Genomic DNA, 13,702 nt, shown 5'->3' on the forward strand with positions numbered 1-13,702 from the left:
CCGGATGCCCCCCCACTCTGTGACAAAAAGTGAGCTCCTATTCACGTGGAGGAAGCCTAAAAGGCCATTAACTGGGTCTAAGCAAGCTTCCAAAGAACATGGCATCCATGAAAGAGAAAAACAAAAGAACGAAAGAACAGTTGAAGTACTGAGAAAGAAATCACTAAGAAATTGTTAAAAAATAATATGAAGTGATATGAAAAAATAGCAAATAAAGTTTCAAAACAATAGAGAACTGAAATGCATAAATATGTCACAATACACATTTTTTTAAAATATATTTTATTGATTTTTTACAGAGAGGAAGGGAGAGGGATAGAGAGTTAGAAACATCGATGAGAGAGAAACATCGATCAGCTGCCTCCTGCACACCCCCTACTGGGAATGTGCCCACAGCCAAGGTACATGCCTTTGACCGGAATTGAACCTGGGATCCTTCAGTCCGCAGGCTGACGCTCTATCCACTCAGCCAAACCAGTTAGGGCCACAATACATATTTATATACTGTATATGAGGCCCCTAGAACCATAAAAAATGCAAAAAAAATTCAGTTAACTCATTCTTGAATTATCCCCCCTTAAAAATCAAATCCTCCCTATAGAGAGAGAGCCCACATTGGGAACCACTGGAATAGAGGAAGGGGTCACAGGCCAAGGAATGCTGGTGGCCTCTGGAGGGAGCGAGGTCCTGCTGACACCACGACTTCCCCCAGTGATACTAATTTCAGGCTTCTGGCTTTTAGTGCAGTGAAAAATAAATTTCTATTGTTTTAAGCGATCCACTTTGTGGTAATTTCTTACAGCAGCCATAGAAAACTAATATGCTAAGTGAATTGAAAATTTATGTTCACACAAAATGATACACAAAGATTTACAACAACTCTATTCATAATCATCAATAACTGGAAACAATCCAATGTCCTTCAATAGATAAATGAATAGTCCTGGCTGGGTAACTCAGCTGGTTAGAGCCTTGTCCTGATGCACCAAGGTTGCGGGTTCAATACTTAACCAATGAATGCATAAAAAGGTGGAACAGCAAATCAATCTCTCTCTCTCTCTCTCCCTTCTGCTCTCTAAACACGATTAAAAAGATAAGAATTTAAAAAAATAATAACACGGCTAAATGACGTAAGAAGGAAGACCAAAAGCAAGAGCTGGAAAACCAATCACCAAATAACTAGCACAGCATAAGATTTACTTTAAATTCCTTTAACTGACAGATTCCCAGAAAGTCATGAGGAGAATTATCCATGATACAACATAAAGGAAAAGTAATGCAAATAGTCTGGTGGAACAGTAACCTTAGGCTTTTGTCCGTACAGTGAATCCTTCCTTCTGACCAGGGAAAATTGAAAGTTTGCTTTACTGTGTAATTCTAGGTTGGACTGATGGCGACACACACATAAATCTCAGAACTTACCTCTAGCAAACTAACCTCAATGTATTACAGACAAACTGTGCTTCACAGATCCACACAGGTTCATAAAGGAAACCTATGCAGACTCTAACAAAAGAGCCTAAACAATGAAGTGTGCAGTAGGTTTAAAGATTAGATAACTTCACCCTAAAGACACAGTAGATTACAGGAGGAAAGAGGAGTCTGGTCAGAGGCTGCTGCCTCTCTCAGCACCAACAACCTGAAGGCCCAGACAAGGAAGCCCTCAGGGACATCAGCAGAAGGCTGAGTTCATGCCCCAGGGATGGGAAGATCTCTACAGCTCACGTCCTCCAACCACCCTATAGAAAGTAGTTTAAAAAAAAAAAAAAGTGTTGACAGTTCAAGCAGATTTTCTCTGGAATTTTTTTGAACAGTTGCATTCCAGTGTCATCATATGTTCAGATATAACCCACGGGTTTTATGGATAATCCTTAATTATCAACATTGTACAACCTAATGGCAGGTAAACTGCTCATCTCAATGGTATTACTACTAGAATTTATTTCTTAATTGTCCTCTGGTTTAATTCTTTTCAGCCTGCTTATTACTGACAGGTATATTATTCTAGAATTGTAAACAATAATAGCAGCAATAATTATTTTTTGTTAAGGGGGCTAACCAAGTGGCAGGCACTGTTAATCACATTTTATTCATTATTTAATTCCCTCATCAATTGTACAATCAAAGGAAGCACTATGATTGCCATCTTGCAAATCAGGAACCAGGGACGCAGGGGTTAAAAAGACGTGCTGTACTCCCCATACCTAGCGAAGTGTGTGTAGAGGATGTGTTCAACCAGTATCTACTAAGTTAATGCTGGTCACACTGCTAGGAAGTGGTAAGCTGGGACCTGAATTCATATAAAACCATGATTCACCCCTGTCTCCTGTTTGACTAGGAGACAGACCCAGAGGAGGAAACTGTCAAGGGACAAAAGAACTCCTCTACAGCCTGGGAAGATTTGGTTTACCATACACTGTCACGCTGTCAAGCCTTACTTGTCCAGGTCCTCTTTATTTATTTGATCTTCAATTTGCTGGGAGTACGTTCTACTCTTTTAAAAATAGAATTTTAGCCACAAACAAGTAGAAATTTAAAAATCAATTCTGGAGTTCCATGAGATCAAAAATGTCAAATTTCAACAGTGATAAACATTTTTCCACATGCATTTCAAAGAATAAGCGCTCAGGTCTGTTATCAAAGAATCCAGGCTGAAATCTAGAATTTTAGAATTAGAAACCAAAATGTGGAGTCATTTCCCCTCGCTCCGGGAGTGAAAAGGAAAATTTCCTATCAGAAGCCATATACGTCGAAGGAAGGGAGGGAGAACAGGAGGTATGGAGAGCTGTGCTATTGTTTGTGTGATATTTTTTTCCTTCTACAGAAAACTGCAAACCTAGCGGCAGGGTGCTCCATTAGGCAGGCAGCACAAAACCGCCAAGGCACCACATAATGAGGCTCCAAGGAAGGGACAGTGCCCTTCTCACCACCTTACCTTGTCCTTGCCCACTCTGTCTCCATAAAATCAAAAACATTCAACTCCCAAACTTCAAACACAACTTTCCCATATGCGTGCGTATATGTGTGTGTGTGTGTGTGTGTGTGTGTGTAATTTGCTTGCTCAAAATTTTTTTAGGAATAAGGATACAAAAATACTGTTTCTGTACATAATGGGAACTACCAGAGGGTTTCAAAAGACAGATTGCATTGTAGAGCAATGCAGCCAGAAGGCCTTGATCAGCCCTGATCACTGCCCAGGCCTACAGACCCTACCCATGCACAAATTTCGTACACCAGGCCTCTAGTTACTCATAATATCATGTTATAACTTTTTAAATTACTTTTCTTTTAATTGATTTTTAGAGAGAGAGGGAGAGAAAAAACAAACATCGATTTGTTGTTCCACTTATTTATGCATTCACTGATTAATTCTTGTATGTGTCCTGACTGGGGATCAAACCCACAACCTGGGTGTATCAGGATGATGCTCTAACCAACTGAGCTACCTGGCCAGGGCATGTTTTAACATTTTTATGTTAAGATAAAAATGCATTCATCTTTGTCCTCAGAAATCACCTCATCCCAGCAACTACCTCAATTATGCTTCTCAAACAAAATAAACTCTCCAGATGTACTAATAATGATGAATTCTTAATTTTCATTTTTCCTTGTTAAAAATACCTACAATTGTTGTTGTATTAAATAACTTAATAGATTAAAAGTGATTGGACCCTGGCTGGTATGGCTCAGTCAGTTGGGCATTATCCCACACACAAAACAGTTGCCAGTTAGATTCCTGGTCAGGGCACACGCCCGGGTGCAAGGCTCGATCTGCAGGAGGGGGCATGCAGGAAGCAGCCGATCGATATTTCATTATCACATCAATGTGTTTTTCTCTCTCTCTAAAAGTCAACTTTAAAATCTGGACTAGTGCCTGAATATAGAAAGCACTAACAAATGTTACCTGTTATTATTACTAGCCTAGATAAGGAAAGACAATTGAAAGAGAAACACTATCATGACATTTCTTTCCCCTTAGGCAATGTTCTATCTTAGGTAGGAGGTTCTTTGCATTGGGACTTATTTTTTTGTTTTCTTCCTAATCCACCATCATTCCTCAAGGATGGACAGGTTCTGAGGTCAAAGCTATTTGAACAGTGGCCACAGCAGGCTTCAAGGAAGACTCGAACTGAGCTGAGTTTTTCACCACTCTGCTCCCTGGGCAGCAAGAACCAGCACTGGCATTCAGTAGACTTTACAGCTCTGCCTCTGGCTTCCTAGCAATGCAGTCTGCAACAATAAAAGCTCCCTAAGCCACAGGTCCTGTGTTCTCTAAACATGGCCTGGGGCTTAGCACATTAACCTGAGGTGCCAAGTGCAGGAACAAGCCAAAATCTAGGAGAAGCAGGAGGGCTGGTACTGGCCAATCCAGTCCATCGCCTAGAAGAGGCAGCAGCAATGACTAGGACACACTATCTCAGGACTGTCCTTCAAGGCAATATAAAGACCTTATTATCTCTAACAACTGATGTTATCACAAGGTCACCCAACAATATACCTTGGGGATATGATTGTTCACTGTGGTAGGAAGAAGTAAGGTTATCTTCAGAAAACAGGATTTTGCCAATTTTACAAAAAAAAAACAAAACGTGTGAAAGTGGTATGAAACTAAAGAGCAAAACACAGATATAAAGAATTGGTAATATCAGCCCTAACCGGTTTGGCTCAGCAGATAGAGTGTTGGCCTGCGGACTCAAGGGTCCCAGGTTTGATTGCGGTCAAGGGCATGTACCTTGGTTGTGGGCACATCCCCAGTGTGTAGAGGGGGTGTGTGCAGGAGGCAGCTGATCGATGTTTCTCTCTCATCGATGTTTCTGACTCTGTCCCTCTCCCTTCCTCTCTGTAAAAATCAATATAATATATTAAAAAAAAAGAATTGGTAATGTCATTTGCCAATGGAAGCTGCCATTTTTCTTTCAAAAAATAGGAGGTAGAAAAAACTGATTAGGTTAAAATGTATTACGTTTTCGATAAAAACTGGTGGTGCAAGTAATAATCAATTCAAATCAAAATGGCTTAAACAACAAGGGAAATGTATCATGTCACCTAATTCAAAGTCCATAGGGGAGGTGGCTGCAGCAGCCCCAGCATTTCAGCTCCAGCCTGAGGCCAGCTGCCCTCATGGCTTCCGTTGGCCTCCAGAAGCAAAGACCCCCAAGCCCAACACAAGAAAAAAGGCCTATGCCCTAGCCTGTGTGGCTCCGTGGATAGAGCTGAAAGGTCCCAGGTTCTATTCCAGCCAAGGGCACATGCCCAGGTTGTGGGCTTGATCCCCAGTAGGGGGCTTGCAGGAGGCAGTCGATCAATGATTCTCTCTCATCATGAATATCTCTCTCTCTCCCTCTCCCTTCCTCTCTGAAATAAAAAAAATATATTAAAAAGAAAAGAAAAGAAAAGGAAAGAAAAGAAAAGAGGCCTAGATTTCCGTCAGACTGAAGCAGTCTAGGATGCCTATGACTGGCTCACGCCAGTGATGCTCAATCCAGGCTGCCTGTTAGACGAACCGGGAAAGTTAAAAAAAAAAAAAAAAAAAAAGATACAAAAACAAAACAAGGAGACACTTGCAGACCTTATGGTCAGAGTGCTCTCCCTTTGCAACAGGCCCTCCCCTCCTTGCGATCTTCCTTTTGAATGAAGTCACTCCTTACTAAACAACAAAACAAAACACTGAAGCACAGGCATCTCCCCAGACCAGTTAAGTCGATCCCTGGGAGTAGGACCTGAAGTACAGCCAGGGCTGAAAACGACCTACTCAGGACACCTCCAGAGGCTGGGGTGGGGTTGTTCCTTGTGAGACACAGGGGTGAAGGGCCATTACCCTGCACAGGTGCCTATTTAAGTATCTGGCACACAAAGAACCCGGAGAGATGGTTCACAAAAAGATAAATATATGTGTTCCTTCAAAATATTAAAAATGCTCAACCTCATTCATAAGAGAGCTACTAATCAGAAACATACCAAGATGTTATTTCTTATCAGATCGGTAAAAGTCCCAAAGTGTGACAACACACTCTCTCGGCTAGGCTCTTGTGCATTACTAGCAATGGGAGTGTAACCTAGTACAAGACAGGAGGGAACTTGGAGTAATATCTACCAACCAGTATCCATATCAATATCTGCTACTATTAGTCTACAAAGTCACATCTACCTACTAATAAAAATTACAAATGCATTAACCCTTTAGCCCAGCATTCCCACTTTTAGCAAGCTCTCCCACACCTAAACTTGCACAAGTTAAAATGACAGATATGCCGTAACTGGTTTGGCTCAGTGGATAGAACGTCTGCCTGCGGACTGAAAGGTCCCAGGTTCGATTCCGGTCAAGGGCATGTGCCTTGGTTGCGGGCACATCTCCGGTGGGGGGTGTGCAGGAGGCAGCTGATCGATGTTTCTCTCTCATTGATGTTTCTAACTCTCTATCCCTCTCCCTTCCTCTCTGTAAAAAATCAATAAAATATGTTTTTAAAAAAATGACAGAGATAAGGTTATTCTTGCAGCATTGTAACAGCTCAAAAATGTCCAGAAAGAAGGGACTAGTTGAAAAATTAATGACACTTGCAATATAGTGGGGTACAATGCAGCCATAAGAAAAACTAAGATACCCATATTCCCATATGGAGAGATCCTGAGGATATATTGAAAGACAAAAAAAAGTAAAGTACAGAACAGTATATATCGTATGCTATCTTTTATATAATAAATGCATAACTGCTTGTATTAGCAAAAAAAAACAACAACCACACACACACAAAAAAACCCCCACACTGGAATGCTGAAAAAACAAACCATCTCCAAACACCCAAACACCAACGAATAAGAATATTCAATAGACTATCAAAAACATGATGAGTTCCAGGGCAGCATGGCTCAGTGGTTGAGTGTCAACCTATGAAACAGGAGGTCACAGTTCGATTCCCAGTCATAGGGCATGCAGGAGGCAGCCAATCAATGATTTTCTCTCATCACTGATGTTTCTATCTCTCTCTCCTTTTCCCTTCCTCTCTCTGAAATCAATAAAAACAGTCTACGGCCATACCACCCTAAACGCGCCCGATCTCGTCTAAAATCAATAAAAACATATATATATATGGAGAGAGAGAGCCACACCATGCAGACTGATCTTTAAATTCCCCTCTGCCACTACATGGACATCTTTCAGTATTAGTACTTTACAGTATGTCGATACATATCCTTATGTGCCCTCTTTATAAAGTCTCTATAGCAGCAGTTCTCAAACTTTTTAAAATATATTTTTATTGATTTCAGAGAGGAAGGGAGAGGGAGAGAGAGAGAGAGAGAAACATCAATGATGAGAGAGAATCACGGGTCGGCTGCCTATTGCATGCTCCCTACTGGGGATTGAGCCCGCAACCCTGGCATATGCCCTTGACCGGAATTGAACCTGGGAACATTCAGTCAGCAGGCCGATGCTCTAGCCACTGAGCCAAGCCAGCGAGGGCAAACGTTTTTTTCTCAAGGCCTCTTTGATACTCTGGAAAGTTACTGAGGACCCTGAAGAGTTTTGTTTAAGCTTATGTAGCTTATTCATATAGCTCATCATTATTTACCACACTAGAAGTTTAAACTGAGAAATTTTAATTATTCATTTAAAAATAAATGTTCTTGTTATAACTGGAAAATAACTGTTTCAACCTACTTTTAGATAACTGTAGATGTTCTTTGAAACTACACCAAAACTTGGTAACTGGTAGTTTCCTAAGGTTAGCTGTAATGTAGAATCTAAAACTGTATCAATGAACTTTTGTATTCTGTTACATAAAAGTTCATTGGTTCATCTTGCACCTTGAATGAATCTTTTACCTGTAATTTTATAATATCACATGTTGATCATTTAGAAAAGAGTGATTCACTGAATTATGTAGATCTTCCAAATAACACATTTCATTATAAGATTAGAGGCCCGGTGCACGAATTTGTACACCAGTGAGGTCCCTCAGCCTGGCCTGCGGGATTGAGCCAAAACTGGCTCTCCGACATCCCCTGAGGGGTCCCGGATTATGAGAGGGCGCAGGCCAGGCCAAGGGACCCCACCAGTGCACGACTGGGGCCCAGGGAGGGACGTGGGATGTTAGCCAGCCAGGGAGGGACCTCGGGAGGGCTCCAGGGCGTGTCTGGCCCATCTTATTCAGTCCTGATCGGCTGGACCCCAGCAGCAAGCTAATCTACCAGTAGGAGCACCTGCCCCCTGGTGGTCGGTGCATGTCATAGCAACTGGTCGACCAGTTGACTGTCTGCCCCCTGGTGGTTAGTGCACATCATAGCAAGCGGTTGAGCGGTCTTAGCATATCATTAGCATATTACGCTTTGATTGGTTGAACAGCCAACCGATCAACCAGACACTTAGCATATTAGGTTTTTATTATATAGGAGGATATCAAAATAGCACATTTATAAATATTACCACCAATCTCTACAAAATAAGATTATTACCATGGGGGGGGGGGGGGAACGACACATATGTAATACTCTAAGCAATAAAACAAAATTAAAATTTAAAAAAGTAAAAAAAAAAAAGATTATTTCCACAATCTATTTTTTGCTGGAAAGCTAAAATTTTATCTTTGACAATAGATACTACCAGTTGTTTTCTTTGAAAGATTCCTTTATATGTTAACTCTGAATAAACCATCGTCTGTCAGTCGTAGTTTTTCATCATAGTTTCAAGTAAAAGTGATAGTCCATGATATAAGCACTAGTTCAGCTTCCTACTCAAACTGCCCCAGTGCTCTGCCTAGAGATAATCAATACACAACAGAAAAGTGCTATGAATTCTTCCCATTTCATCCCATAGGATATTAAACACATATACACAAGGGTCAAGAGTTAATAAAATTAACAGTTTTTGCTACTTCACCAAGGACATTCTTAAGTGAAAGCCCTTTTTTTTTAACTATGGGTGCATAGCATGCATACATGGCTACCAGTATACTAGTAGTTAGGTACCACAGCCTTGATTCATGCATTATTTTTGCACCATTCATGCAAAGAGTACAAATAACATCTTGGTATTGCATTAATATGCAAACAGTTTTAACCCTGGACCCCCAAAGGGGTATATCAGGAACATCTAGGGGACTACACCGTTCTGTACCAGGATAGCTTCTCAAGAGTGAGATTTTACTGGGTCACTGCTATGTACATTTTAAATTCTAAGTCTGGTCAAAGCTCTCCTGAAATCTGAACCAATTTTCCTATTTCACTAGCAATTTAAAATGTAAATAATTCACTTTACAAATGCTGAATTTAGGAAGCACCAGAACATATTACCATATTTGCCTGTCTAAAACCAATGCTAAAATATAACCAAATGTTTTAAGGCAAAGTAAAATCCAAGTACCCAGAACATTTAAATGAGGTGGATATTCTCAACTGTCAAATGCAAGTTCACTGAACAGAGACCTTTGTTTATTGTAGTCATCTATTGTTAAGAGGTATTTATGGTTGAATTTTAAAGTTTATGTCGCTTGCACACATCTTTGCTTATAGAATTGGTGGGCTCAACCAATATCTATAATAATAAAAGCGTAATATGTTAATTAGACCGGACATCCTTCCAGATGTCCTTCCAGACAAAGCTGGGGCTGTGAGGGAAGCCTGGGTCCCAGGTGCCTGCCAGGGGGCCGGAGGGAAGCCCAGGTCCCGGGTGCAGGGCGGGGGGCGGGGGGTAAGGAAGGCCTACTCTTGCACAAATTTCATGCATTATATAAAATTAGTTTTAATACAAAGTACCCAGTCTGAGAAATGTCAGGCTGCAAGTGTACAAAGAGGACCCTAATTAATTGGTTCGTGGTCCACTCATTACAAACATCTTCTAAGCTGACCCTTACTTAAAACTTCACGCAGAATTACTAGAAGTGAACAGAATAACATGTACTGTCAGAACTCAATGCCAACTATGTCCATAAAAATGTCAAAGACAACTTTTTTGCCCCAAATGTCATCTGAAACAGGGAGAGTGGAGGAGGAACTTCCGCTGCATCCATGGGAAAGGATTACCCCGGTATAGAGTAAAACAACGGGAAGCCGGGTAACCATTCACATGCAATGCTGCTTCCCTGCCTGGTTTTCCCACAGCAGCTCCGGAGTGAGCACTTGTGACTGAAAAGGGCAAGGATATGGGTGCCAACGGGGACCCGCGGTTCTGCCGCTTTGGGGGAGGACTGACAAAAGCTCTCTGTGGATACAGTGGCACAGGCTCTGTGCACCTGCGGGGACCAGCCCAGACTCAGGTTGGAGCAGAATCGTGGGCGGCGGATCCTGGGAAAGCGCTGAAGTCCAACCTGGGAGAGTGAAATGGCTTGTCCAAGGTCAACCGACAGCCGGTGAGAGTCAGACCAGAAATAAGCAACTCAGAAACACCAACCAACCACCGAATAGTGACGAACCGTCACCACGCAGCTTTTTCTTCTGCAGAGAAACCAAGAAAGCTACAGGAACAAGTTTTCGGGAGCACGGGAAGGGACCAACACCGGCGCCGTGGCTCCCGACCCTCGTGCCTGCCTCCCCCGAGCTGAACACCGAGGGGAACGGGCCCGGAGCGCGGGGCAAGCACTCACCATGCTCCACGAACACATTGCAGGGCGGGCCCCCGTGCCTGGAGGACTCCTTCTTCCCTGCGACCTTGATGAAGTGCAGGGCAGGCAAGCTCGGCCTCCGCTGGTCCCCAAGCACTTTTCCAGGCTGCTGCCCCATAAAGCCAGGACGGGGCCCCTTTCCGGAGGAGGGTCCACCACCTTGCAGACTGGCCCGCGAGCCGAGGACAACGGCCCACGTCCACGTGGGACTTCACAGCCACCGCCTGTCCGCGGGCCGGGAACTGAGGTCAGTCGCGGGGGGACCCCTTCCCTCACCCCGCGAGGGAGCCGGCCCGGCCGCCTTCAGGCTGACACGTGTCAGCAGGGGGTCCGCCTATCTTCGCGGTTTGTCAATCCGAAGTCATGGCAATGCCCCCCAAAAAGTTTCCTGACCGTTCAGTGCCTTTGTACTGGCTGAAGAGCCGACGTCTTTCCAGGAGAAACACCTAAACCAGGAAGATTCGCCGGAGACGCGGGAAAAGGGTCGGTGACACCCCGAGTCGTCGCGACGGTTCCCACACATCAAGGAAATGTCCACCGTCTTTGGAGGCGTCCCCGGAACTTTCCCCGTGGAAGTCACCCACCCGCTCGGTTCTTCTTCATTTTCCGACCAATTTCCTGACCAACCAGCTGCCGCGGCGGCTTGCCGACGCTGCTCCCCGGAAAAGGGCCCGCACCGGGCGCCCCGACTTCAGCGAGCGCGCGCCCCCGGCTCCGCCGAGGAGGAAGGCATGGCCGGCAGCTCCTAAGTCCGCTTTTTAAACGGCCGGTGAAACGAGTCCAGACTTCTCCTCCGCATGGAAGTTTGGGGCAGGGCTGGGACGGGGGGCGCCGTCGGTGACATTGGGAGAAGTCAGGGCATGAAGAGGCTCCCGGGAGCAACCTGGGGGAGGGGAGGCCCCCTGACAGCAGGGAGGGGGTTTTATGGGGGGAGGGGGAGACGGGGGGCTCCGAGGCCAAACTTGGGGCTGCGAGTCGGACGGTCCGGCGCAGGGGCGGCTCGAGGTGAGAGGGAGGCTGCCGGTCGCGGCGCGGGCGGCTTACTCGGGCGACGCTCCTCCGCGTCGGGAAGCCGGGCGCCCCAGGTCCAGGGGGAAGAGACCACCCCCGGGGTCCCAGAGCCGGCGCAGGGCGGTGAGGGACCAAAGACTCTCGGGGCTCCGCAGCGGGGAGGCGGCGAAGGGGGGAGGAGGCCCGGCCGCCTCGGCTGCCCCGAGCCCGGGGGTCTCTGCCCGAGACACCCCCTCCCCCGGCCCCGGACGTTGCCGCAGCCGCCGGGCAGTCACATCCCCCGAGCTCCGCCGCGGGGCCCAGCCGCCCCCCGCAGGTAGGGGCCGTGGACAACGGCGGTGCTCCTCAGCCGCAGGACCTGGGAACCGGCTCCAGCTCCGGCGCTGCTCAGGAACGGACACTGACCCCCGCGGCCGCCATGATGGATTACGAGCCGCTCCACAACGAGGCCAGGCCCCGCCTCCGGCCCCGCCCCCAGCGGCGTCCGGCGCGCGCCTCGCGGGGACCGGGACCCTCCTGGCGCCGTTTTCGCGGCGCCGCCGCACCTTCCGGCTCTGTTCTCCTTGCCCACCAGAGCCCGCCCCGGCCCAACCTTTGAAATAGGATTTTTCCTAGGGCAGGATGAGTAGTAAGGAAGCACCCGCCTCCCCTGCCCCACCATTGGTCCCCGAGAATCCGGGTCATGTCTCCCTCCTGCGTCCTATTGGCCGATAAGGGCAATAAAGCTAGAACTCCCAGCCAACCGTTTTCGGCGCAGTCCGCAGGGCATGTCGGGAGTTGTGGTCCGTAGCTTTCCCCCCTGTCCGCGGGCACCCGCGACTTCTTGCCCTCTGCCCAGGCTCCTGAGTTTCGGTCCCACCCTCCTGGGAGCGGGTGGACTCTAGGCGGTCTCGCTTGGGGCTGACCAACGTCTACCCTGCGCGGGTTGCGAGACCCGCGAGGAGCCAAAGCAAGGAGAAAACTACGGTTTGGATTTTCCAAGAACCGGAGTTGAATTACTTCCTTGAGGCTCTTTAAGGGAGAAAATTTGGCTCGCTCCTGGAAACCAAGGTTTTTGGTGCCCACTCCCCAATCCTAAATTTCCACCTTTCCATCTCCAAGAAGCATAAATATGAGAACTAGAGAAAAATAAATGTCTGGAAAGCATCCGACATATTGCTAGAGAATTCTGTTTCTTTGGGGCATCAGGAGGCTAAGCCAGGCGCAATCATAGATGCTGAGCAGAACCTTGACGATGAAACCTCATTTCACAGGTGTACATGTATTCACATGAAAACATCCACTGTGTAAAGCCAAGGAATTGTGCGGACTGTTGGCTTCCAGGCCTACAGGGCTGACCAATGACTCAGACACAAACCCACACCTGTCAGAACCCATGTTCTGCAACTAAAAAGCACCCTGGTGCCCTACCCTTTACTCTCCATGTCTCCCAAAGTGCACCTGGCCAGGATATACCCATTTCTAATAGGATCCACTCACCACAGCGCCTACTCTACACCAGGCACTGCTATGCTTTTCATACACAGTATTATCTCATTTAATCCTCACTAGAGCCCGATGAGGCATGAACTAGTCCCTGTTAAACAGCTGGGAAGAGCTTCAGAAACGTGACTTACTCAAGGTCACTTGCTTAGCATGTGACAAAGTCACGATTTGAGTCCAGTTGATGTTGCTCCAAAACCCATGGTTTTCTACTGTGCCACTCAGTATCAAATAACTGTTGGCCTAATTAGACACTGATTTTTTAATAAGTTGCTACTAATATTAGGGGAAAACCACGGCCAAATTATAGGTCTTATACATTATCTTGTTATATATTTTGGAAATATTTCTGTTGGATTGGGAAATGATGTTTTTACATAGGCTTCAAGAAAGAGTCACCTGGAGGAAGTGAATGTGAAGCACATGAAAGAAAATTTGTGCACAGATTCAGAGCTGGAATTTATATTCAGATGTTAACTGGTTTATCTTTGCTCTGTCACAAAACAATCTGGCTGACAAACTTGGTCCTGGCTTGTAGATCACTCTTAAAACTTCAAGACCTGTATTCCTTTATTTACCCATTATCTCATCCTGAGCAGTACCACCCTAATTTT

General features: G+C 45.7%; 1 protein-coding gene across 5 annotated transcripts in view; it reads right to left on the reverse strand.

The window, feature by feature from the left end:
• Window positions 1-12,206, reverse strand: part of ABL1 (ABL proto-oncogene 1, non-receptor tyrosine kinase) — a 98,446-nt gene extending 86,240 nt beyond the window's left edge. For 2 of the 5 annotated variants that reach the window (XR_004971110.1, XM_036329329.1), the window contains exon 1: window positions 10,578-12,204. Coding sequence is in view for 4 of the 5 variants with exons in the window: in XM_036329329.1 (XP_036185222.1) it covers window positions 10,578-10,713 (136 nt within the window). In the remaining variant the exon portion in view is untranslated. Of the gene's footprint in view, window positions 1-10,577 lie in introns of all 5 variants that reach the window. The other 3 variants (XM_036329332.1, XM_036329333.1, XM_036329334.1) reach the window with 2 other exon arrangements.
• Between the last annotated feature and the right edge of the window lie 1,496 nt (window positions 12,207-13,702).

The sequence above is a fragment of the Myotis myotis genome, unplaced genomic scaffold, assembly GCF_014108235.1.
Source record: "Myotis myotis isolate mMyoMyo1 unplaced genomic scaffold, mMyoMyo1.p scaffold_m19_p_12, whole genome shotgun sequence".
NCBI classification, from domain to species: Eukaryota; Metazoa; Chordata; class Mammalia; order Chiroptera; family Vespertilionidae; genus Myotis; species Myotis myotis.